The following is a 23,680-nucleotide window of genomic DNA, read 5'->3' as shown; positions in this document are numbered from 1 at the left end:
GGGATGAGGGGCCGTTTTGTCACGCTTGAAACCACCAACCGAGACTAAAGCCCCTCGGTCCCGGTGGAAAATTACCAATCGAGCCTCAGTCTCGGTTGGTGGCTCCAACAAGGACAAAACATCCCTTTCACGTGGCCCCCTCTCTCCCTCCACCTTATCTTCTCCTTCGACCTCTTCCTTATCTCTTCTCTCTCACACACACTTCCCTCCCGCCGCCACGCCGCCCCCTCCCCTCCCTCTCTTCTCTGCCCGCCACACCCTCCCCCTCCCTCCCACCGCCGCCCCTCTCCCCCTCCCGCCGTTGTCGCCCCCTCCCCCTTCCTCTCCCACCCCCTCCCCTCTGTTCGCCCCTCAGCGGCAGTGGGGCAACGTGCAAGGCAATGGCGCGTGGGGGAGCGGCGCCAGCCAGCCGGAGGCGGCGGGCTACCGAGCGGCGACGGGCGCGGGCGGGGCGAGCTGGCGCGGCCGGGCGGCGAGCGGGCGAGCGGCCTCTTTTTTTTTATTTTTTTGGAACCTTTTTAATCTCGGTTGGTAAAACCAACCAGGACTAAAGGAGGGTCTGACCCGGGACTAAAGGATCCTTTTTATCACGAATAGTCAGTCCCAGTTGGTTCGTCAGGATCTATGTCCTTACCAGCCGGGACTAAAGGTGAGTTTTCCACTAGTGATGGTTGCAGAAACCTTTGCAAACAGATCATGTTTAGCCTAGAGCATTATCAATTACTCCCTCTGTTTCTATTTATAAAGCGTGATATGAAATGTAACGGTCTCCCAAATTAGACTTTGACCATTCATTTATCTTATATTATATTACTTATGGTTATAAACTTAGGTCAGTTAGTGCACAATTTCATTGTACAGTTACCAAGATTGAAAACTAGGTAGCTGACGGTGGTCAAGCACCGAGAGCGGGGATCTGATGGGACCCCCTTTTAGAGATCCGGCCTGGGGGTTAGTTCATGCATGGGGAGTTAGTATATGATTTTGCTAAGAAAGTTTTTAAACAGGTTCAGACCGCTCGAAAGCATAACATCTTACGTCCTGTGTGTTGTGTTGCTAGAGTTGTCTATTTTGTTTGTACAAGAGCTGGCCTTTTATAGGCTAGACCAGGGGGACTCGTTGGGGGTGAGCCTTGCACCCGAATCCGTTCCTTTACATTGCGTGTGTGAATGCGGTGGCCCAATGGCCGCCCTCCTTGCTACAGTTCCTTTGATGCACCATCCACTTGCCCTAACGCTTCCTTGCCTTAGTACGCACAGCGCCGGAGCATCCCGTCCAAGTCTTTTGTATGGCAATCTTCACATTTTGCCATCTTATTTTGGTAATCTTACTTCTCTCCGTCCGGACCCACCGTCCCGGGATAGTAGGCGATGAACCTGTCTCCGGGATCCTTCCCGAGAAGCTTTTACCTCTTCCCAGGTTCGCGAGGTAGGCCCACCCTCCTGGCAGAGTTCCCGGGAGGCCTTTTGCAGCTTCCTGGGTCCTTAGTGTGGGGCCGCAGCCGGGAGCTAGGCGGGCGCTCTTGACACGAGGGCGGCACCCGCCACCTGTTGGACGGGACGGGACGGGTGAGGCCGTCAATCCTGAGGCATCCAAGCGTGTCCCATCAACCATAATGATGGTGTTTTTACGGGGACGGGACGCCTGCTGACAGCCTACCTCGACTGTCGCGCCCTTCTTTCACCAGGATACGCCATTGCTTGCTTAGCTTGGAAGTGAGCCTTCCCGAGCGACTCCCCGGGACGCCTCCTCGGCTGTGTCCCGCTCCCATCGCGCGAGCCCTCAGTAGGTCCCACAATGTGGAGGCGGTATTTTCCGGGTCCTTCCTGGACTTTGGACTTTAGGGCTCATCTCCTTAATTAGGCTCCACGCAGAGGGGGCCTCTTTCTGCAGGTGGGCCTCACTTGTAAGTGCCTTCTCGAGGTGGGGGCGTTCCCTTGGCGCTGACATTAACTGTGCCGGTTGAGTTTCATGGGGATGAAACTCCTTTTTCATCTGATGAAACTTCCCTTATTAATTACCTTGCCAAATTAGCAAAATTGCTGATGTGGCCTTAAATTTAATATCATGAAACTCCCTATGAAACCCTCACTGAGACTGACCTTATAATCATTGAAGAGGACATTTGATTTCAAATCTAACCATATCAAGTTTACATTATAAAAATAAAAAATTGTTAACTAAATTATCGGTCAAAGTAAATCTTAGTATACGTGTGTGCGCTTTGTAACTTTTGTATGAATGAAAAATTACTGGCATATTGGGGGGTGAGAGAGACTTTGGTTCAATATTGTTGTTGGTACGCGGATCCAAACAAGAGTTACATTGATTTTAACAAATGTTTGTCCACACCTTGAAGGCGTGAACAATGCCTGTAAACAAGCAAGCTGCACTGATATGACGTTTGCAAAAAAACAAAGAATGCCTTATTTTTGTATTGCGAGTTCCTCACATTGTGCTCTGTTTGATTCAATACATGACTTTGCACAGAAATATCCCTCCTATCATATGCAGCTGCATTATAGTCATGAGCTTCACAGTTTAGAACCAGCAAGCCAACGGCTGTAGAAAGCCAATGCTTCCTGTGGTTTATACTCAGGAACTGTGTGCCCAGCACCCTGTGCAAGGAACAACAGGATAGTTAAAGGCATCTTAATTACAAATGAACCTTTAACTTTTTTCGTGTTTTATTGATGTATTCATATATCGATGCATTACTAGAAAAAAAGTTAGATGCAGTGTTCACCTTAATAGTTGCAAACGTGAGGCCATTTTCATATACTTGGGTGTACCTGAGGAGTATAACAAGGACAAATATGTGAGTTACATTTCCTTTTTTCCTTTATACATACAAAAAATTAGACTGAAATCATGGAAAATAAGAGATCATTTATCTGAAGATTTCCCTCATGAAAGAAAGTGTAACTTGTGTTGATTTCAAATTGATATAAGAATAATTCAATCTCTAGGGATAAAATAATTTTAAAATGCTAGGACAAAATTGCTGAATCATTGTTTGTTCGAATACCCAGAAACTTCTTCATCGGCAAACCACGGACGCCATGAATCAACGACCCTATAGCCTAAAGATGCAGTCCATGCTTCGCTCCCAGTGTAAGGCACACACATATCATGGTCGTCGCTGAAACAAATAAAATAAATAAATATATCGATTATAATAGCAGCTTCTTGTAAGGTTCATTTAAGAATGCGAGGGCTGAAAGAATATTATAGGTTCTTAAAGTCATAGTACCTTAAATGAGAGCACGGTAACCCTGACTTGTAAGATTCTTGTGATAAATGATCATACTCCCCGCATCATGATCAAAATCCCATAACGCATTTGTGCATAAGATCCATGGTCCGATTGAACTGACCTAACATGCGAATGATGAACTATTGTCAGATGGTGGAAAGTTTTAAAATTTGATCCATCCAATGCAACATGGTTAGTATATAGTTGTCATACTGGTTCGGCATGAATAGCAGATCTGACGCTATCGTTGTTCAGCCATGCTGTTGCAACTTCATCATTCTGAAGATTAAGCAAACAAGGTAGGTAAGAATTAGCACAAAATGAATCATGCATGCTTCTTGTGGGAGCAAAATTAACTCCTATATTTTTCGAGAAGAAACTGCATCCAATGGAAGGGGGACTAAAGAAACATAAAAATATTGTACTTCAAAAATGTGTGCATGCCAGCTTATGCAAGATAATCGGATAAGATACAACAAACTCGACCCATGCGGGAAAGACAGCCCACCAAGGTATTTTCTTAAGGCCAAGAAAAGGGACCGAAGGCCGGACCACCACCTAGGAATGCAGTGAAAAGTAGTATATCTCAACGTGCCCCTCCATTTTTGTGAGAACCAGGTTTGAGCGTTGGTTGGCAGCTCAATAACTGAAGGATCTATCAGCGCTCTACCCACACCTTCTCATAACTAGAGAAGGTTAATATAATTGAAAGAACAAGTGAGATAAAATGAAAGAACAAGCGAGTGGAACTGCCCAATAAGTATCAATATATTGCTACACTAGCATACTAATATGACGAGTTACAAGTAAATGAAGGAAAATACCAAGATTTGCCAGATGAACAAAGTATTACAGGATTCATGATGAAGAAAAAAATCGCACCGTTTTAATATTTTGCAGCTTTCAGTATTGTGATTAGTGATCAAGCTTGTAAAGAAAGCGAGGGTGGAAGTCATCAATGTCTTCTGTTAAGGAAATGATGGAGTGTAAAACAATGAGCATAATTTTACAGAGAAAAGAGCAATCTCTCTCCAGAAGATTAACATTCTGACAGACCACAAGAGACAGACAGAGCTACCTAAAGGGTGCTGCGCTTGTGCTCACCATACACGGCACAGAAGCGCCAAGTTCTTGCCATGATGGAACACGCCCGGCTCTTACAGAAGCTCTCAAAGGCCAGGCCCGTCCAAGCATTCTTGTTCTTACAGGAAGGGGCTTGTCAGTTACACCAAGATCTCTGAAACTTTGAGGCGTTCTGCTATTTTGTGGGGCCACTTCTTTGATATTTTTGCTGTGGTAGCACGGTTCAAGAATATTGTAAATATTTAATCCTGCAATTACCTACACAAGACCATATGATATATTACAAGAACGGCACTGTTTTTTTACTACATAGTGTCACACTGTCACTGGTTTACCTCGTCGACTTTTGATACTGCGGTTCTGCATTTATCACTGCTAGAGTCATTCCAGTAATTTCCTTGACATGCAGTACTGGTTTCCTGCAGTGCGAATAGAATTGGCGGTTAACTAATTCACCCGGCACTTCAAAAGTTCAAATGGAACCCATGTTCTTGCCAGTAATAGATTCTATTGGAAAAAAAAAACATGGCCACAGGCTGATATGCTAAAAAGTTCATCAATTGATTGTATCACCTTGTACATATCATCTGAAATCAGGCATGTGCGAACGGTACAAGAGCATTACCATCAAAGACGGTGTCACACACACCATTGCCGACCATGTAGCCCTAACATGAGAGTACAGAATAAAACATTTAACCTTAGATTTCCTTGGTAACCACGTTTAGTGTTCTCATGCAGCAGGAATAATTTTAGAAGGTCTCTTAACCTTAAAGTTTATAGCTGGCTTGACTCCTTCGTGAATTCCTGTGGAATATTTTGTCAGCAACAAGAATGTAAAAACAATTAGTAGCTTTTAAGCATGATTACATCCCAAAGCCAACACCTATTCTTCAAAAAAAAAGCCAACACCTTTGACAACTTTATGTGAAAGGGTAGGAATATAAATCCCAGCATATGATTCACCAGCTATGTAAAATGGATTTTTCAGGAACTCAGGGTAGAGCTGAAACCACTGTTAAGAGTAAAAGAAAAAAGAAGAGAGAAAGAACTCAGCTTTTTGTTCCACAAGAAGATGATAAATTTCCAGAACCAACATGATGAACCTCTACATATACGAATACGATATACCTTGAGAAGAAAAGTATGCAAATCATGAGCAGTGTGAAGGTCGCCAGTTGTATAAGCTTTGGACTTATCCTTCGCGTATGACAGACCAACACCAGCAGGGGAGTCCAAGTATATCACACTAGACACCTGAAACGAAATGGAACAACGAAATTCTTGTTAAGATTGAAGAACAGATAGTTTCTGCGCTTACATTATGTAAATAGATCCAACCTTGGACCAGCTGTACGGGTTGAGATGAAGCTTTGGCAAGCTTCCAGCTGACCCTCCTGACTCAAAGTTGAATGGTCCTGAACGAGAAGGCCACAGATTAATTGGCACGAAAGGATCAAAGTTGACAAATAAGTGAGAACACTTCTAATTAACACAGTAGTACGGCAGCATTGTCAGGTCATGTAGATGCATCCGTAACACCTAAATGGGAAAAATGCACACTTTTTTCATTACCGTTACAGAAATCAGATACACGGACTCATTTATAAATACAAATATCTGAACGACTAATACTAAAGATACAATTTTAATTTTGGAGCAAATCTTCTAGTATATAAGAAGCAAGCTAATTATTGCTGCATCTAATATTAGATAGGAACTAAGAAGTTAACCAGCAGTATAATGTGGTGAAAAAGGTGAAGAGATTATAATATAAATATTGAACATATAAAGGTAACCGAAGATATAAACATTGATCAATAAGATGAAGCGTATGAAAAGATAATCCGCAACGCAACAGACCAAACGACGACGACGATTTTGCTTGGGCAAAGGAAAAAAAATGTCAGAGGAGAGGGGATCGACGACAGCGCACCGTGCTCGTAGACGAAGCCGTCGAAGCTGGAGCAGCCAGGCCCGCCATTGAGCCAGAGCACGAGGGGGTCTTCTGCCGGGTCGCGCTCCGACTCCACTAGATAGTAGAAGAGCCTGCTCCCGAGCTTCTCGTCCACCGTCACGTACCCGGCGTAGTGCTTCGACGGCAGCTGGGCGCCGCCAAACCCCGGGAGGCCAGTCACCTGCGCCCCCGCCGGCGCGGAGCGGCAGTGGCAGGCGAAGGATGCCAGCAGCAGGAGGAGAAGTGTTGGCGAGACGACACGAGCTGACGACGGAGAAGAGGCAGAGAAGGAGGCGGCCATTGCTGCCGGCCGGTGTCGGAGACGGAGACTCGGGAGCTCGACGGACGATGTGGTCGACGAGGCCGGCCGGGAGCGTGTTTAAATAGAGGTAGCTGTGTGCCTGCAGACTGCAGCGTGGGCTGCACAAGGGATGTGCCGGTGGCCGCGACGCCTGCGGCATTGTCTCAGCCTACCAGTACCATTAATACTTGGAGATCGAAAATATGCATGCAATCTCAGATAGATATCCCGAGATTACTCGGGATCTGACATTTATGCCATGTTTTAGGATAGGATCCCCTCAAATCTTCAGGGTTTATGCTTCATTCGGTTAATCCTGGATTGAGAGGATGGAGGAGATTGGGGTGATTAATTCTCTACAAGTCCAAATAAGGCTAGCTAGTAGGGAGATGTGTTCATTTCCCCTCCGACCTATGGGGTTTGGATGGATTGGTTTGATTGTCTTCTAAAAATGTAATCATACTATTTCAAACAATTTTTCAGCTGCACCTTTTTGGTCAAGCCACTTCACCGAACCTAATTGCCATAAAGTTGTTGATCATCATCCAAACACACACTTTTGGTGTAGTCTATTGTCTACTCCAGCTTGTCTCAAGCCTAGTTGGAGAGGGTCACTAGAGCTTGGCTCCTTTACGACCATATTTTTTTTTCTTTGTGCAAATATCAGGAGAGCATCCTATACAGTACATCTCTAGTTGCTGGATGAGTGTTGAAGATTTGGCCTTTAAAGGTCGGAACATAAACTCTCTATATATCATTATTTATTGATATATTGTCAATGTTTCATCTGTTTATTTTTATAGAGCGTCTTAAAATGTGAAAAGAAAAAAAAATTCAAACTTTATAGTTTTGTCTATCAACTACAAAATTCCATGCATGTTTATTGTACAAATCTGTATCAAAAGATTCGTGTTCTACATATCTTTTATTGAGATTTTTTTCTCAAACATGCAGAAGATGTTTATCGAGAGAGATTAACAAAACAGCCAGAAACCTTGTACAGATCAGAACAAAATAGTAGACATTGATACCTTTGGGGTTTCAAAATGTCAATGAGAATTGTCACAAATGTTTGGCCACACCATGAAGGCGTGAACAATGGATGTAATTGAAATAAGCTGCAATGATGTAATATTTGCAGAAAAAATTTCGACACTATAGTTGGCGCTAGAAACTTTGATCCTTTGACTGTCTTATTTGTTCTATCGGCTATCCAGTTTCTTCATATTGTCCTTTGTTTGACAGAAATATGCCTCCATCAGCAGCAGCAGCATTCATGAACTTCACAGTTTAGAACCGGCAAGCCAACGGCTGTAGAAAGCCAATGCTTCCTGTGGTTTATACTCAGGAACTGTGTGCCCAGCACCCTGCGAAAAGAATAACGTGATGATTCAAGGCAACTTACTAATCTCGAACCTTCATATATTTTTTTTTGTGTTTCAGTAATGTATTCATATCATGAACATAATTTGTTTTTTACTTGGCAGGCTATTATCATGTTCTTTTGCACATCATACTGGTTTTGATAGGCAATGTTAGAAAAAAATGTTTACCTTAATAGTAGCAAAGGTGAGGCCCTTTTCATATCCTTGGGTGTACCTGATGAGTATAACAAGCAAAAAAAAATGTGAGGTACATTTCTTTATGGATAACATACAAACGTTAGTTTAAAATCATGAAATATCTTAACTGAAGAAATAAATAATTCTCTAGCATTAAACATTAAAAAAGGTCTAGGATAAAAAATGGTGGATTAATTTTTGTTCAATACCCAGAAACTTGTTCATTCGTAAACCATGGTCGCCATGAATCAACGACTCCATAGCCTAAAGATGTGGTCCATGCTTCGGTCCCAGTGTAAGGTACACACATATCATGGTCACCGCTGAAACAAATATACCATCAATAACATCGATGAAAGAATATGAGAGCCAAAACGATATTACAGGTGCTTAACGTACCTGAAAATGAGAGCACGGTAACCTTGGCTTGTAAGGTTCTTGTGATAAATGATCATACTACCAGCATCGTGTCGAAAATCCAATTTATCTGTGCATATGAGCCATGGTCCTATTGAACTCACCTAACATTTGCAAGATAAACTTTTTTAGATAATGTTTTGCATGATAAACTATGCTTAGAAGATGGAAAGTTTTAAAATTGATCAATCAAATACAAGGTGATTATTATATAAATATCATACTGGTTCGGCATGAATCGCAGATCTGACGCCATCATTGTTCAGCCACGCTGTTGCAACTTCATCACTCTGAAGGTTATGCAAACAAGAAACGGTACATAAGAAATGAGGCAAAAGGAATCATTTTTCTCTTGGAAGAAAAAATAACTCATATGTATTTCAATAACAAAATGCACGGGAACCAGATAATGGTCAAATAAATCTTTTAGTTGGAAGAATTGGCTTCCTTATACAGGACAAGTGGAGAAGACAAAGATACACGAAACGATACGATACGGCACAATATTAATTAGTATCAGTGTACTACTACACTAGCATACACATAAGGTGAGTTTTAGCTAGGCAATTTTTCTATAGTGGAATGTTGCACATTGACTAGTTAATATAGAAACATACATAGATAGATTTGCCACATTGACAAACTATTCCTAGATTCATGATGATTTTCTGTTTTGCACTGCTTTAATATCTTTGTAGGTTTCAGTATTGTGATAGAAACTAGTGGTCAAATTTGTAGATAACGATGATGGAAACGACCAATGACTTCTGTTAAGGAATGAGTGAGTATTAAAAATTAAGCACATTGTTTTACAGTTTTAGTGGAGAAAAAGAGCAATCTCTCCAGAAGATTAAAATTCAGACAGATCACAAGAGAACATAGAGCTAGAAAAAGGTATTGCACTTGTGCTCACCATACACGGAACTCCACTGGGTGCGGCAACGGCAAGTTCCTGCCATGATGGAACACGCCCTTCTTTTACAGGAGCTCTCAAAGGCCAGGCCCGTCCAATCATTCTGGTTCTTACCGGAAGGGGCTTGCCAGTTACACCAAGATCTTTGAAACTTTGAGGCGCTCTGCTCTTTTGAGGGATCACCTGTTTGATACTCTTGCTGTGGTAGCATGGCTCAAGAATGTCATAAATATTTAATCCTTGAACTGCCTACACGAGAACATAATATACAGGATGAGAACAGCCCTGATTTTTATCAGATAGTGTCACTGGCTTAGTGGCTTACCGTATCGACCCTCGACAATGCTTGTTCGCATTTGTCACTGCTACCATTCCAGTAATTTCCTTGGCATGCAGTATTGGCTTCCTGCAGTTTGAATAGAAATGTTGGTTAATGCAGACACCCTTGCTCTTGCTAGTAGTTGATTCTATTTGAAAGAATATAGCCACGGGTTGATGTACTAAGAATATTTCAATGGGCACATGAAGTTTATAAAGAATTTTTCATATTCGTAGGATATATGAAGTGTTCTGACATCATCGCTAAAAATTCGTGGTGGAAGGAAATTTCAGAATGGGGAATTCAGTCGGAGTACAGATGTACCTTGTATATATCATCTGAAATCAGACCCATTCCATGCGCGAATGGTACAAGAGCATTACCATCAAAGGCGGTGTCACATACACCATTACCGACCATGTAGCCCTATCAACATGAGAGTAGAGAGTTAAACATTAAACCTTATATTTCCTTTGTGACCACGTTCAGAGTTCTCATGGAGGCAGCAATATAAGAAAATTCATCAACCTTAAAGTTTATAGTTGGCTTAACTCCTTCGTGGATTCCTGCGGAACAATTCGTCAGCAACAAGAATAGGAAAGCAATTAGTAGCTGTTTAAGGATAAGTATCATATCCTAAAGCCAATACCTTTGACAACTTCATGTGAAAGGGTAGGAACATAAACCCCAGCATACGATTCTCCAGCTATGTAAAATGGATTATTCAGGAACTCAGGGTAGAGCTGAAACCACTGGTTTCAAGTAAAGGGAGAAAGGAAAACGAACTCAGCTTTTTGTTCCACAAGGGAGAAAGGATAAATTTACTGCACCAACACGAAAGAAGATCTATACATATATGTATACCTTGAGAAGAAAAGTATGTGAATCAGCAGCAGTCTTAAGATCGCCAGTTTCATAATCTGAAACATTCTTCGAGTATGACAGCCCAACACCAGCAGGGGAGTCCAAGTATACCACACTAGACACCTACAAAAATAATGCTACTAGTCTCAATTCAGATAAAACACAGGATAATGTCTGCTTATGATATGGAATGCCCAACCTTGGACCAGCTATATGGGTTGAGATGAAGCTTTGGCAGGCTTCCAGCTGACCCTCCTGACTCAAAGTTGAATGGTCCTGAACCCTCCAAGAAAACACAGATTAGTTGGCATGAAAGGACCAAAGTTGAAAAGTGTGTTAGCGCGTGAAAGACATGGAACATAGTACTGCAGCATTACCTAACACCTAACATGAACAATGCAGACTTCCCTCGTAATTGTTACAGAAAAATATATTACATGAATTCAGATATAAAATCAAATATTTGAACAACACTAAAGATGGGATTTTAGTTGGAGCGAAATTTCTAAACAGAAAGCAAGATATATAACTCTAGATGCATCTAATAGTATATAGGAAATAACAACTTGTCATGCAGTATTATAACAAAAAAGGGCTAAGGTAAGAATATAAATATCAATCATATATATCAAAGAAAATAATTCATACAAGTGTATCGGTTAGATAGAAAGTACAGGTACTGTCTGTGACCCGTTCATGTTCTTCTTCCTAAAATTTTCTCCACGACCCGGGTCCATTTAGAGGTCACATTGGCATTTTCTGCCCAAATACTTAATTTATTTTAACTCAAAATATCTGAATTTTCGACTTTGGTTTAGTTCTCTAGACGTTCTGGGAAAGCCCGATCTCGCTGGAGATGGATTAGGCAGGACAGGACTCGTCGTCGAAGTAGGAAAAGAATGGTGAAAGGTAGGAGAGAAAAAGGAGACGTGGAAACAAAGCAGGAATAATATCTTGATGCGCGCGGTTTAGACTTTCCAAGACAAAATGGGCACAAGACAGCGACGGGATACGGGCGCGGACGGGGCCAAGACGCGTAGAAAGCAACAGCGCAGCAGCAGCAGCAGCGCAACATGCCCCACCCACCCGCGCGTTTCTTCCTCCTCCGCTCTCCGATCCCGGCCTCGGCGGCTCGGCCACTCCGTCCGGCGCCCGCAGCAGACCACACGACGGCGACGACTGCTTGGCCATGGCGGCATGGCCAAAGAAGAAGAAAAAAAAGAAGAATTCGCAAAGAGAAGAGGGATGTGAATTATGATCGATCAACGGCGACGAGCGAGCCGACGACGCACCGTGCTCGTAGACGAAGCCGTCGAAGCTGGAGCAGCCTGGCCCGCCGTTGAGCCAGAGGACGAGGGGGTCCTTTGCCGGGTCGCGCTCCGACTCCACCAGGTAGTAGAAGAGCCGCCGCCCGTGCGCCTCGTCCACAGTCACGTACCCGGCGTAGTGCTTCGACGGCAGCTGGGCGCCGCCGAACCCCGGCACGCGCGTCACCTGCGCCCCCGCCGGCGCCGCGCGGCTGCACCAGGCGGAGGCGGAGGCCACCACCACCAGGAGCAGGAGGAGGAAGGACGACGACGCAGAGGCCATTGCTGCAGTAGTACTGTGCAGATGTGGTGGGTTGGCGGAGGGGGCCGGGAGGATATGGCCGGGACAGCGACCGGCGGAGGACGGCGTGTCTCTATATAGAGCAGGGGGCAGCCACTGGCGATGGTAGCGAGAAATGCCGGCGGAGTATATGATGTCGATCGTTGAAGGCGGGGCGCGCACGCGGACGCGGTGACGTCCTGACGTTGACGACAAAAGAGACGGCCTCTCGTAGCAGCCTACCCGTCCCACTGAAACTGAAGCGCCCAATCAGCTCTCAAATTAAAGGCAGGGATGGCATGCACGTCTCGCTCGTCAAACCACAATACACTGTACTTTAGAAGATTATTACTGTTCTAGGTATGTGTTGAATTTCGTACCATGTAAAAAAGTGGGCGCTCTAGCTTCTCGTACAAGGGTTCATCTTCGTTCTCCGGCGAGGTCGAGGTTTGGTGCATCCTTGTGGAACCATATTCCGGACCAAAAGAGGGAGAGAATAAAGAGTTGGATCGGATTGAACCCCGGGCCTCTAAGAAGCTTATCATAGTGCTCTACCGATTGATATGCATCCCCAATTTTTATTCAATTTCTCTCTATAGTTTATTTTATCATTTTTTTTGGTCTTCTCTTCATTTCTCAATATAATCTATGGCATCTGGAGTACCATCTATGATGATTGCTGGCATGTTGCTTTCGAGAGTTGACGACAATTATGCTACAAGAATCCATTCTTTTGAAACTATTTTGCCTTGCACATAAACCAACAAATCATTTTAAGTGAAGGTTCCATTTAATGCCGCATGTAAGCATGCGAAGTCAAAATTGTACTCTCTCTCTCTCTCTCTCTCTCTCTCTCTCTCTTGCGAGGAGACAGAATTGTACTTGTCAGGGGTATAGAGGGAAATCACACACATAACTTTTTTATTGGAATATGAAATAAGCCTTTTGTATCAATGAACAAAAATATATGCCTTTGCCGTTTCAAACAGATAAAGGAGTATCTAGAGAATTTTAAGAAATTCTCACCTGTTATCTAGAGAAAAAGAAGAAAACATGTTAAAGAGTATCTAGAGAATTTCAAGAAATTCTCACATGCTATCTAGAGAAAAGGAAAAAAAACTGTATCCATCTATTCAAGGTTCAGATTAAAAGATATTCTCACCTTTATACAAATCTGCGAAGCATTTGCATATATTGGTCACGTATTATACGTTGTAGGGGGTACATACATATAGCAACCTAACTACCTAAGTCCGTGTATGCCACGGTCTCTTGCAAATTTCAATCAACTAAAGAAATTCAAACATCACTCTGTCGTCCGTACGAGGACTTGGGCCCAGTAGCCAGCTCATATCAATTATGTTGGAGATATAATTAAGAAGAAAAGGAATCATGCATGCTAGTTTTTTTTTTGTACCTAAAAGAAAAGGAATCATGCTGGAGCAGCAAGGTAGCTAAATTGACCAGATTGCCCTCTCGCACATTCCTTAAACATGCATGCAACTTAAGTTGTGGTCCTCTCATTTCTCCACAAGCAACCCATGCTGCTACACATACATTCAATTCTAATTAAGATTAGCTCCTAAATTGTTCGACGCGCCACCCCTCGGCTGAATTTACTACCCCTCTAATCACTAATTCACTGATTATAAATAGATGGCAATTTACCATGATACAACCCACACAAAAATGCTTATGGTATAAGATTGAATTGCCATATGTAAAACTGTGATGCACATGCACAGCAGCAGGCTTCACCAGGATGGCGTGCGCGCAGTTCCATAGGCAATCATCGTCCTTAGCACTAAACACACCCTGCGTGTTTTTTCTTCTCCCTGAGGATCCAGTGCTGTTCTGACTTTCTAAGAGACCCTCACATGCTCGACGAATGGCGAACGGTGCACAGCCCACAAAGGCATAACTGGGGATGTATCCACCTTCATGGTGGACATGAGCTCGGTGATCATGAGCACAAGGAAACTCGTCGGATAGGAATCTCGGAACACAGCACTGTGCAGGAGGGTAACAACTAACAACATCATATATGATGGCATATTCATGTGAAAGCCAAAAAATTAGTTTGAATAAATTTGATGATTGTCAATGCTATATACAACTAAACATAGAATAGTACCTATCTGTTGTTGCCATACTTTTTCAACAACATATAACTGGGAGATCATAAATACAACTGAGCCTTCTAAGATTTCAAGGTTTTCTGTTGTGACACTGAAACATTCAGTACATCTTAACCCATGCCCTCATCGTTCATTTGAATCATTTCTTGAAAAATATCGTCAGCCTTCGCTCTCTCTCCCTGGCTACAATATCCATATATAAGAGCTCTGTATGTCTAAACATCTGGACTCGTGAGCTTATCTTTCATTTTTTGAAGAACCTCAGCCTTTCTTATTTCTCCCTGTCTACGATATCCATCTATTAGCACTCTGTATGTGTCAACATCAGGAGTAAGCCCTTTCTGAAACATTTCATCAAACAGTACCCGAGCTTCCTCAAGAAATTCTGCCTTGCACCGTCCATCTATCAATACCGTGTAACATTGTACATCAGGTTCGATATCCTCACCTTCCATAGAGCTCAGCAACTTCTGATGCTTTTCTCTAAGAAGATAGCGCCTCCTCTCCTTAGCAAAGCCCTGCAACCCTCTTTGTATGGTTTCCTTTAGGGTACCGTTCAATAGGACTGTGTATGCAACTACATCAGGCTTAATGTTAAGTTTTACCATCTGATCAAATAATTTCCATGCTTCTTGAAACTGACCAGCCCTGCAGTACCCATTCATCAGCACTGTGTATACAGTAGCATCAGGAGAACAACCTCGCCCAACCATATCGTCGAACCATAAGAGAGCAGTGCTCATATCTCCTGTCTGACAATAAGCTGATATGAGATGGGTATACGAAACTACATCAGGAACAACATTTTTTTTTAGCATCATGCTCAGTACATCTGAAGCTTCTTTGACATTTTCATCTCTACAAAGGTCATCTATCAATTTTGAACATGCAAAATGATCCACAAGATTTCCTTGCTGAGTAACCCTAAGAAAAAGCATGTAAGCATAGTTACTCCAACCTGAATTCAAATAGCCACAGACCATGGCACTATGTAGTGCTTCAATATTATCTATCCCTTTTTCTTCAACTGTATAAAATAACTTTTCTGCTTCGCTAAGCTTGCCTCGTTTACAAAGGCTATCAATTGCTACACCATAGATAAGTGAAGTAGGCTGCAACCCTTCAGCCATCATAAGGTTTAGAAGGTCAAATATCTCCATAAAGAGACCACTCCTGCCAAATCCAGTGGCCAATATGTTACAGGTAACTATGTCTGGTTTTATATTCGCCTTAAGCATCTTCATGAATTCCTGCTGGGCCTTTTGCATTTCTCCCGTCAGACAGTAACCATTGATCAGGCATGTATAGTGGATTCTATCAGGTACCAAACCCCTAGACATCATTTCATTCAGTAGATTAACTGCCTCATTCATGTTTCCGAGCTTGCAATAAGCATCAATAGCAATGTTATATACCACCTTATCAAGATAGATCCCTGAATCCCTAAATTTCTCGAAGTGCACAACAACTTCAAACGTCTTGCCTAACTTCCTTAAGCATTGTAGAAGATAACCAACAATATGACAATTAATCTTGATACCGTGGGATTCCATGGCCTCACAATGATCTACCGCCTTTAATATGTTGCCAATTTTGCAATAACTACGAATGAGATAGCTATAACCATATACATCAGGGACACATCCTTGTTTGGCCTTTAACTCCAATATCTTTTCAGCTGCCTCCAATCTCATTTCTTTGCATAGTCCATCCATTGCCATGTTATAAGCCACGGCCTCAATCGGGACCCTCTCCTGGCTGACCCATTGAAGAACCTCATAAGCTAGATCATACTTTCCACAACCACAAAGACCAATTACAAATGATGAGTATCCATGCGGCTTCACTCCTATTTCAACCATCTCAACCCACAATTGAACTGCTTCGTCTGCCTTCTTTGCTTTAAAAAGCGACCTAGTGACTATGTTCAATGAATCAGCATCCAGAGTCATCTGAGAGCACTTCATTTGATCATAAGCTGCGACAACCATCTCTGTTCCACTGCTCTGTGCTACAAATTTGAGAACAAAATTGCAAGCCCAAGCTGATGGAACATATCCAAGCCTGCAAAGATGGCTAAGCATGTCTATTGTGGCCTGTGCATCATGGCACATGGTGTATGCCTTGATCAAGCAATTGATTGCAAATGAGAGTGCGTGAGGAGCGGCGCATGTTCTTCTGAGGTGATTCATGAGTGCTAAGATTTCAGGACCACCACTACCAGTTGGCGAAACAATCTCACAGAACAAGGATATCAACATCTTCCCCTGGAGTGAATGGGTTAAAATATGTATGATCTCTGAGTAGGTTGAAAAATCATGGTGAAACCCAATGCTCTCCGTATCTTTGAAGTAGGCAAATGCAACCGCAGGCTTCCTCCTTAGGCAGCGGAGCGTCTGCACAATGCTATCAGAGCTTAATCCACGGGGTTGTCTCCGGATGATTTTATTGCCGAGAACAGAATCCGGCTTCTCATCACCACTGGAGGAGTCTGACTGAACTGCAGTGGCGAGCGCTGAGAACGGGCAAGAAAAAGTTTCCCGGGAGAAAACCATCCAGTGTCTGAACCATTCAGCTGCGCATTTGGGTCGACGCCAGACGAGCATGGTAAATATGGATCTTTCAGCTCTGCATTCGACCCCTCAACCCTCATTGGGGAAAAAAGAAGAACCGGCCTGCAATAACAAAGAGGTTTAGATAAAAAAGAAATCAAACAAATCGTGTATGGCTGCTGGCGGTATGAGCTCCAATTGAAGCAGCAATCCATATAATTTTAGTTTCTAATATCACGAGTTATATTGAAATGAGGAAGTACCTTGCTTTACCCACCTGCTCGGACAGCAAGCTACCGCCGTTCGGTAAGTCGAGCTCGGCCTGCTCAGCTGCTCAACTCACACCTCTCTCTCTCCGTCGCCGCACGACTGCCCCTGCGGCCCTGCCACGTACGGCCTTCTCCAGGCGCCGCGCAAGCCAACCTGCTGCTGCCCGCCGGCGCGCCCGCTGCCCCTCCACGGCTCCACGCCCTCCTCCGCAAAGCGGCGGGTGCCGCGGTTCCGCGCCTTCACTCTCCTCAGCGGCCAGCTCGCAGCCCGCAGCTGCTTGCCTGCTTTCCCGCCGGCCGCCGCAAGGAAAAGGTTTCCACCTGCCGCCGCCGCCGTGTGTTCGCTCGCTCTGTGCTCTGGCCCCGCCGCGCGCGCCTGGAGCCTGGGCGTAAAGCCCACTACCGGACGGAGGAGCCTTGGATAATTGGGCTTCTTCTGTGTGAATTGCCTGGTATGCTGATTGGGCTGTACGGAAAAATGCTTCGACCAACCTTTCATTTGCGTAGTTGCGGCCCAACAGATTTGCGACAACATCATATTCACACTGGAGTATGTACGGAACACGGGAAACACTGGAGTAAAATTTCAACAAAAATACTCACACCGATGAATACCTGTGTACCAAAAATACTCTCTCGTCTCTCAGCCTAGTCCAGCCTATTGCCGGCGGGGCAGGCCGGCCACGGGCCACGCCCAGCAGGCTCCTTGTCCTTTTCCCCCCGGTGGACTTCGCCCACGTTTCCATCTTCCTCGGTAGTCACCGCCGGCACTTCAGACAGCAGCTAAATCCAAGGCAAGAATTCTTCGTCCATTGTTGGCCTCTCTCCGCATCCACCTGGTGCTGTCTTAGCAGGAGCCAAAGAGGCGCTGGCGGCCATGGCGGCGGCAAAGCCCATCTTGTACAGCGCGTGGATCAGCTCGTGCTCCTTCCGGGTCCGGATCGCCCTCAACCTCAAAGGTAACTGAATCAAGCCGCTGGCTTTAGTTTCTTGCTCCAGAGGTGATGGCAAATCTGTGCCTAGAATAGGGTCTCGTTCATGTGGGGACAATGTGGCCTTTTCTTGATTTAATCAGTTCAACAGATATCGGGGGTATTGCATTGGGTGGCTAGATGTTACATGTTAGCCACCCATTTAGTTTAAGAGTTTGTGTGGTTCAGAAAAAAAACGGATTTTAGACAGGCAGTGTCTTTAAGGATTGTCACAATCTCTGGACTGCAGGGACCGGGTCACACTCGCAGGGATGGCTCATGTTATACCTGGTGCTATTTAATTATTACTTTTTCTATGAACTAATTGTGCCAATTTCTCTATAATGAAGGTGTGGATTATGAGTACAGGGCTGTGACACGGACTGATCCAGGTTAGCAGTAACAGATCTCTTGTATTACACGCATCATCTTACTGCCTGAAAGGTGTGACATATGGACGAAAAGAAATGGTGACATGGTCACAGCTGATGGACTTGGTTAGTTAACTAGTAGTAACTTGTTAACTTCAACCATATAGTGAGTCCTCCAAAAAAGAATCAAACATACAGTCAGCATAGTGGTTCTAGATGTCAAATTGGCTCACCTCCCAAAATTATGAGTGAAGTTACATGCACCATATAATTGGTCACCAGTTTCCCAAAATATTGGGTTTAGGCACTGTTTGCGCATAACACTGGCTGTTCAGACATCTAGTTGCACTTTGAACTAGAAAATCATTCAGAAACCTTCTTGCATTTTTCTTAGGACATGTACTGTTTTCATGAGGGACTCATAACTTTAAGGCAGCAATAGTTTCCTTTTCATTTCGAGCTGCAATGAATTCATTGGTAGTCTTTTTTTTTGAAAGGCAGCATTATATTATATTAATTAAACCGATCGTAATAGTTTGAATGACTTTTCTCCTTGTGATAATATTGTAGATTATGAAAAGATCAATCCAATCAAGTATGTCCCAGCATTTGTAGATGGGGATTTTGTTGTTTCTGACTCCCTAGCAATCATATTGGTGAGATGCTCTTCTCTAAATTTTTTATCTATAAACACTTTAGTATTAGTGACCAACTTCTTGCTTTCTGTTCAGTATCTTGAAGACAAGTATCCTCAACACCCTCTTTTGCCTCAAGATCTCAAAAAGAAAGCTATTAATCTGCAGGTACAAGTCTTACCCAATAGTTGAGAAGTTTCATGGTATGAAGCTAAGTATTCTTATGGTTTTCGAAACTACGAGACTGCAGGCTTTTCAAGTATTGAATAAGTTTACCACATTGTTTATATTTTGCATGTAACACTCTAAATAGCACATAAGGGAACATAGGATCAGCTGTGTTCCAAGACCATTTCAGTTTACACATCTATCTGTAACATTGTAAATTGCCAATCCATGTGGATGACGAATATTTCTTACTTTTCTGCAGATTGCAAATATAGTGTGTTCCAGCATTCAACCTCTTCAATGTTATGCTGTAATTGTGGGTTCATCACAACCAGCAAGTGCTGATGAAATATTCTGCTTCCTTTTCAGTATTGATGCAATGATTTATGGGCATTCTATTTTGTGCCACTCCCATGGCAGGGTCTGGTTGACGGCACGTTAGGCTCTGATGAGAGCCTTCAGATTGTTCGGCGTTACATTGACAAGGGATTTAGAGGTGTGGCTTATTACACTCTGTTATCGAATGGTTTTTCTTTTCACGCGCAACCATAACAAATGGTGTTCCCTTGTAACACATAAATATGAACTCTGTCACCATATTTCCTACTCTTGTTCCCTTATTGTTTGTTGCATTTTCCTCTGGACCCAATCAGCAATCGAGAAACTTCTGGAAGGGTGTGACAGTAAATATGCTACTGGAGATGAAATCCAATTGGTTAGTAATTCTACTTTTTTTTCTTGACAATTTACTGCTTTGTCTATACAAATTACTCTGTAAAAAAGTGCATTGTCACAATCAATGCAAGGATAACCTATAACCATATTCACTACATATGGTTCTCCACAGCAGATGTTTTTAAGTTGCTTATCTTACTTGTCTTCAAATATTTCCTGCTGCACTGATTCTGGTTTTGTTTATAGGTGTGACATATGCATTTCTATACTTGGTGGTTAATTTAATTTGAACTTTGATACTTAATTACTTCAATGCACATTGCACGTTCATTGAGTAATCTGCTGCTGTGTGTTTTGTGTTCATGAACAGGCGGATGTGTTTCTTGCACCGCAGATCCATGCCGGTGTGACGCGCTTCCAAATTGATATGGTACACAACTTGCCATCTGTTACTCCTAGATGCACGTAAAATAATACTCCCTTTGATCACAGAGAAACAAGGAAGATGTGAAATGCCCATCTTTCCCAGAACTAATCCCATATAAAGTGCACTAGAAGTCAGTTAATGATAAAGGAAGGGTATACTGGAACAACCGAATAGGGTAAAGTTGCCTAGAAGTAGAACTATGTACACCTAGCAAACAGTGAAAGAGGATAAACCGACATACGTTTCTAATCAGAGTGAGTATTTTCTTTATAGCAAATTCCTTGAGCTAGATTACGACAACACTAGGCAACTGTTTTTGCAGTCAAAGTATCCTCTTCTGGAGAGATTCTACAAAGCCTACATGGAGATCCCCGCAGTTCAGGTCGCTGTTCCTGAAAAGCAGCCAGATGCACCATCACCCTAGATATGAGGACTTGGAAGAAATGCCAAGATGCATGCAGCAATGTGGAAAATAATAGGCGTGCGCTCCCGGTAACCATGGATTATGCAAGAGCAGCCTGCTCTGGTGCCACGCAAGAGAATAAGTGTGCACATTTGGCCTCTCAGTGAGAATGATCATGTCTCAGTTAATTATTTGCATGATGTGTACGCTTGATGAGCAGCAACATATGTGCCTTTGTCTTGAGCAACATGTGTCAGTAGCTAGAATGTATAGCATGGCCATCTACATATATGGAATGTATTATTGACCTTCCTTGACTTGGAGAATTCTACCTTCTGGAATTAAAGGTTGCTCCACCACCATGCTGTGATCACTACCGGAGATCGAGCTGTTTCTGTTGAGGGATAAGGAGACGAATGAATGATCGAAAATGGCCAAGGACACACACTGCCGGTGAAATCTGAAACACTGAACGGCAATTACACGCCACTACCGTACCCTCGCGTTCGCAGCTGCGCACGTTCAGAGAGAAGACGAATGCTAGGTGCTGCGAACCATGGCCGCCATGCCCATCCCGCCATCGTGCAAGTCGACTGCGGCGACATGAACGACGCCGACTGCTGCGACGTCGGGCCACCGCCTTGCTCTGGCGTCGGCGAGGCCGCCGCATCGGCGCCATGCACGGCGCGATCGAGATCGTCGTCGGTCTGGCAGATGCAACCGGGCACGCCATCGGCCTCCGGGAGCAACTATGCGGTGGGAACGCGGCAGCGCTCCGGCGAGCCGAGGCACGAACCCGGGTCGGGGCCTCGGGGGTGGACGGTATTTCATTTACCGTCCACCCCTTGGGTACCTGCAGGCCGTTCGATCGGATTTGTGCGGCCCAGATTCGGCAGAGTCACAGTCTGACTTGGTCGTTTTCGCCTTTTCGGTCTCCGGAGTCGGATGGTGGAGCTCGGCCGCGAACCGCGCTGCTTGAGGACGCTGGCGGTGCTGCTTTCTTCGATGGCCGCAGAGAAACGAGAAGGCGTGGGCCGTCAGCGACGCCCGTCGACAGTAGACGCCCGGAGCGCCGCCACGCATCGGCTGATCTCGCGTCCCTATGCTTTCTCACGGCGGCGTCCACGCGACCACGCGCCGTCAGCAGCTTCATTAGCTATCAAGCCCTGCTGCAAGCAAGTACCTTCTAGTTGCATTTGCGGCGGTGAGCAACAGCATCGTGTCAGATTGCTCAGGAAATCGATTTCACCGGCCATGCATGGTGCGTCGACTTCGCTTCTGAAGCTTCCGCAGGAGCGCCCTTCTCTTTTAGCTGCAGAACGGAGTCTGAACCTGAACATTTTGTGCAGGCTGGAAGAACACGAGGAAAGCGGGCGCTATTCCATCTGAACTGGACCTGAAGCTGGGGATGCAGGGCGCCAACAAGGGAGTGATGCCTTACTCGCCCCCTCGCAGTTCATCAGCGGTGGTCGTGAGTCCTGAACTCTGAACAAACTGAAGAAAATGTGTTTGGCTCGCTGTTAGCATTGTGGTTAGTGAGTACATGTTCAGAGTTCAGGACTAGAACCAGTAACTGAGTACATGTTCAGAGTTCAACTCTCGGGGTTCCTGTTGTAATTACCATAACATTTCTCTTTTATATGTGTTAATCCTGAAGAATCTAACACTTGATGGTCCAAGAGGCTAAAGCTAACAAATCACCTGATACTACATTTCATGGGTTAGCTGATGCCAGGAATCAGCATAGTGATCTCGCAACATGTCAGCCACTCAGGCTGGACGAGCCAGGTTCAGAAAGGCCAGCAGGGCAGCACAGCTCCATCCCCAACGCCAGCATCATCGGCCAGGAACTGGCTCCACGGTCACAGACCTCCAAGGACCTCTCTTGCCGCCACTGCGCCGAACGGCGACGATGGCCGCCGCTCTTTGTCGGGCATGGTCATTGAGTTGCCGGAGCTGCTGCCTGGGAGCGCTGCTGCTCCCGTTGTCACTGCTGGTGTTTGGGCTGACGCCGCCGCCCACGCCGCCACTGCCGGGGACGTGGTGGCACGCGACGCCGCCGCCAACGCGGACGCCTATAATGATGAAGCGCCGGTGGGACGCGACGTGGGCGCCGGCGGTGTGGACGGCGACGTCGCAGGGCCGGCACAGCAGGGCGCGGTCCTCCAGGCAGAAGAAGTGGGAAGAAGACAGCCTCGCTGTTGCCGCAGGTGGCGCCGCACCATCGATGTCGACCGCTGGGAGCAGGGAGATGGAAGCATGGAGCCGAGTAGCCGCAGTAACGCGGCGGCGGCGTGGCGAGTCGAGGCACGACGCTGAGGCGGCGCTCGTGCTCAGGTCGGGGGTGGACGGTATTTCATTTGGACCCTTCGTTTGGACATGTGCGGCTCGGATTCGCCAGATTCGCAGTTTGACTCGGTCGTTCTCGGGAGCGGGAGCGGGAGCGGGAGCGGGGTTGGGGTGCACCGCGCGAGGATGGATGGCGAGCGGCGGAGCTCGACGGCAGCCACGCTGCTCGACGAACGACGACGCCGGCAGTTCCGCCGCTGCGTCCTTCGACAGACGCCGGTCGAAGCCCGATGTTCCAGGCTCCGATCAGCCCGGACACCCCGGTTGTCTGCTCTACGGTGCCCCGGCCACGCCGGCTTCCACCACCCGGGGTTGCTCTACGGCGCGGGCGTCCCCCGTCGCGTTCTGGACCGGGGCGCCGGGCACGTAGGCGCACACCAGTCGTGGCTTACCCGCACAAGAGGAAGAGGACGAGGACCCAGATGAGATGATCTTTACGGTAGGAACTTTGCAACAGATCGAG

The 23,680-nt window shown here is 45.1% G+C and overlaps 4 protein-coding genes and 1 pseudogene across 5 annotated transcripts; 1 reads left to right on the top strand and 4 right to left on the bottom strand.

Moving 5' to 3' along the window:
* Nucleotides 1-2,534: 2,534 nt before the first annotated feature.
* LOC101782672 lies at nucleotides 2,535-6,597 on the bottom strand (annotated as a pseudogene).
* Nucleotides 6,598-7,595: 998 nt separating this feature from the next.
* On the bottom strand, nucleotides 7,596-12,822 carry LOC101773054 (serine carboxypeptidase 1). Its single transcript, XM_004960721.3, has 13 exons — nucleotides 11,965-12,822; nucleotides 10,872-10,948; nucleotides 10,673-10,795; nucleotides 10,458-10,560; nucleotides 10,337-10,374; nucleotides 10,133-10,234; nucleotides 9,815-9,895; nucleotides 9,490-9,738; nucleotides 8,801-8,866; nucleotides 8,559-8,680; nucleotides 8,369-8,482; nucleotides 8,151-8,196; nucleotides 7,596-7,964 (listed from the first exon to the last, which is right to left on the bottom strand). The coding sequence occupies exons 1-13, from the start codon at nucleotides 12,260-12,262 to the stop codon at nucleotides 7,881-7,883; spliced, it is 1,503 nt and encodes a 500-aa protein (XP_004960778.1). The 5' UTR covers nucleotides 12,263-12,822; the 3' UTR covers nucleotides 7,596-7,880.
* Nucleotides 12,823-14,304: 1,482 nt separating this feature from the next.
* On the bottom strand, nucleotides 14,305-17,703 carry LOC101772108 (pentatricopeptide repeat-containing protein At2g26790, mitochondrial). 2 transcript variants are annotated; one of them, XM_004960719.4, is made up of 2 exons: nucleotides 17,213-17,703; nucleotides 14,305-17,072 (listed from the first exon to the last, which is right to left on the bottom strand). In XM_004960719.4, the coding sequence occupies exon 2, from the start codon at nucleotides 17,001-17,003 to the stop codon at nucleotides 14,613-14,615; it is 2,391 nt and encodes a 796-aa protein (XP_004960776.1). In that variant the 5' UTR covers nucleotides 17,004-17,072; nucleotides 17,213-17,703; the 3' UTR covers nucleotides 14,305-14,612. The 2 variants fall into 2 exon arrangements, with proteins under 2 accessions (XP_004960776.1, XP_004960775.1); XM_004960718.4 differs by having other exon boundaries at nucleotides 17,227-17,703.
* Nucleotides 17,704-17,886: 183 nt separating this feature from the next.
* Nucleotides 17,887-21,227, top strand: LOC105913534 (glutathione S-transferase). The gene is made up of 9 exons (XM_012844833.3): nucleotides 17,887-18,177; nucleotides 18,540-18,581; nucleotides 19,131-19,216; nucleotides 19,292-19,363; nucleotides 19,626-19,679; nucleotides 19,784-19,859; nucleotides 20,017-20,078; nucleotides 20,409-20,468; nucleotides 20,788-21,227. Exons 1-9 carry the CDS (start codon nucleotides 18,096-18,098, stop codon nucleotides 20,887-20,889), a joined length of 636 nt encoding a protein of 211 aa, XP_012700287.1. The 5' UTR covers nucleotides 17,887-18,095; the 3' UTR covers nucleotides 20,890-21,227.
* A 1,477-nt stretch (nucleotides 21,228-22,704) lies between these two features.
* LOC111256721 lies at nucleotides 22,705-23,463 on the bottom strand (the record flags this gene model as incomplete). The annotated part of the gene is made up of 1 exon (XM_022825197.1): nucleotides 22,705-23,463. A coding segment is annotated over one exon (759 nt), but the record flags the coding sequence as incomplete, so codon positions are not given.
* Nucleotides 23,464-23,680: the final 217 nt, after the last annotated feature.

This window comes from Setaria italica, chromosome III (assembly GCF_000263155.2).
Source record: "Setaria italica strain Yugu1 chromosome III, Setaria_italica_v2.0, whole genome shotgun sequence".
Lineage (NCBI taxonomy): Eukaryota > Viridiplantae > Streptophyta > Magnoliopsida > Poales > Poaceae > Setaria > Setaria italica.
Note: the sequence above shows the minus strand (reverse complement) of the source record. Positions and strands in the feature narration are given on the sequence as shown.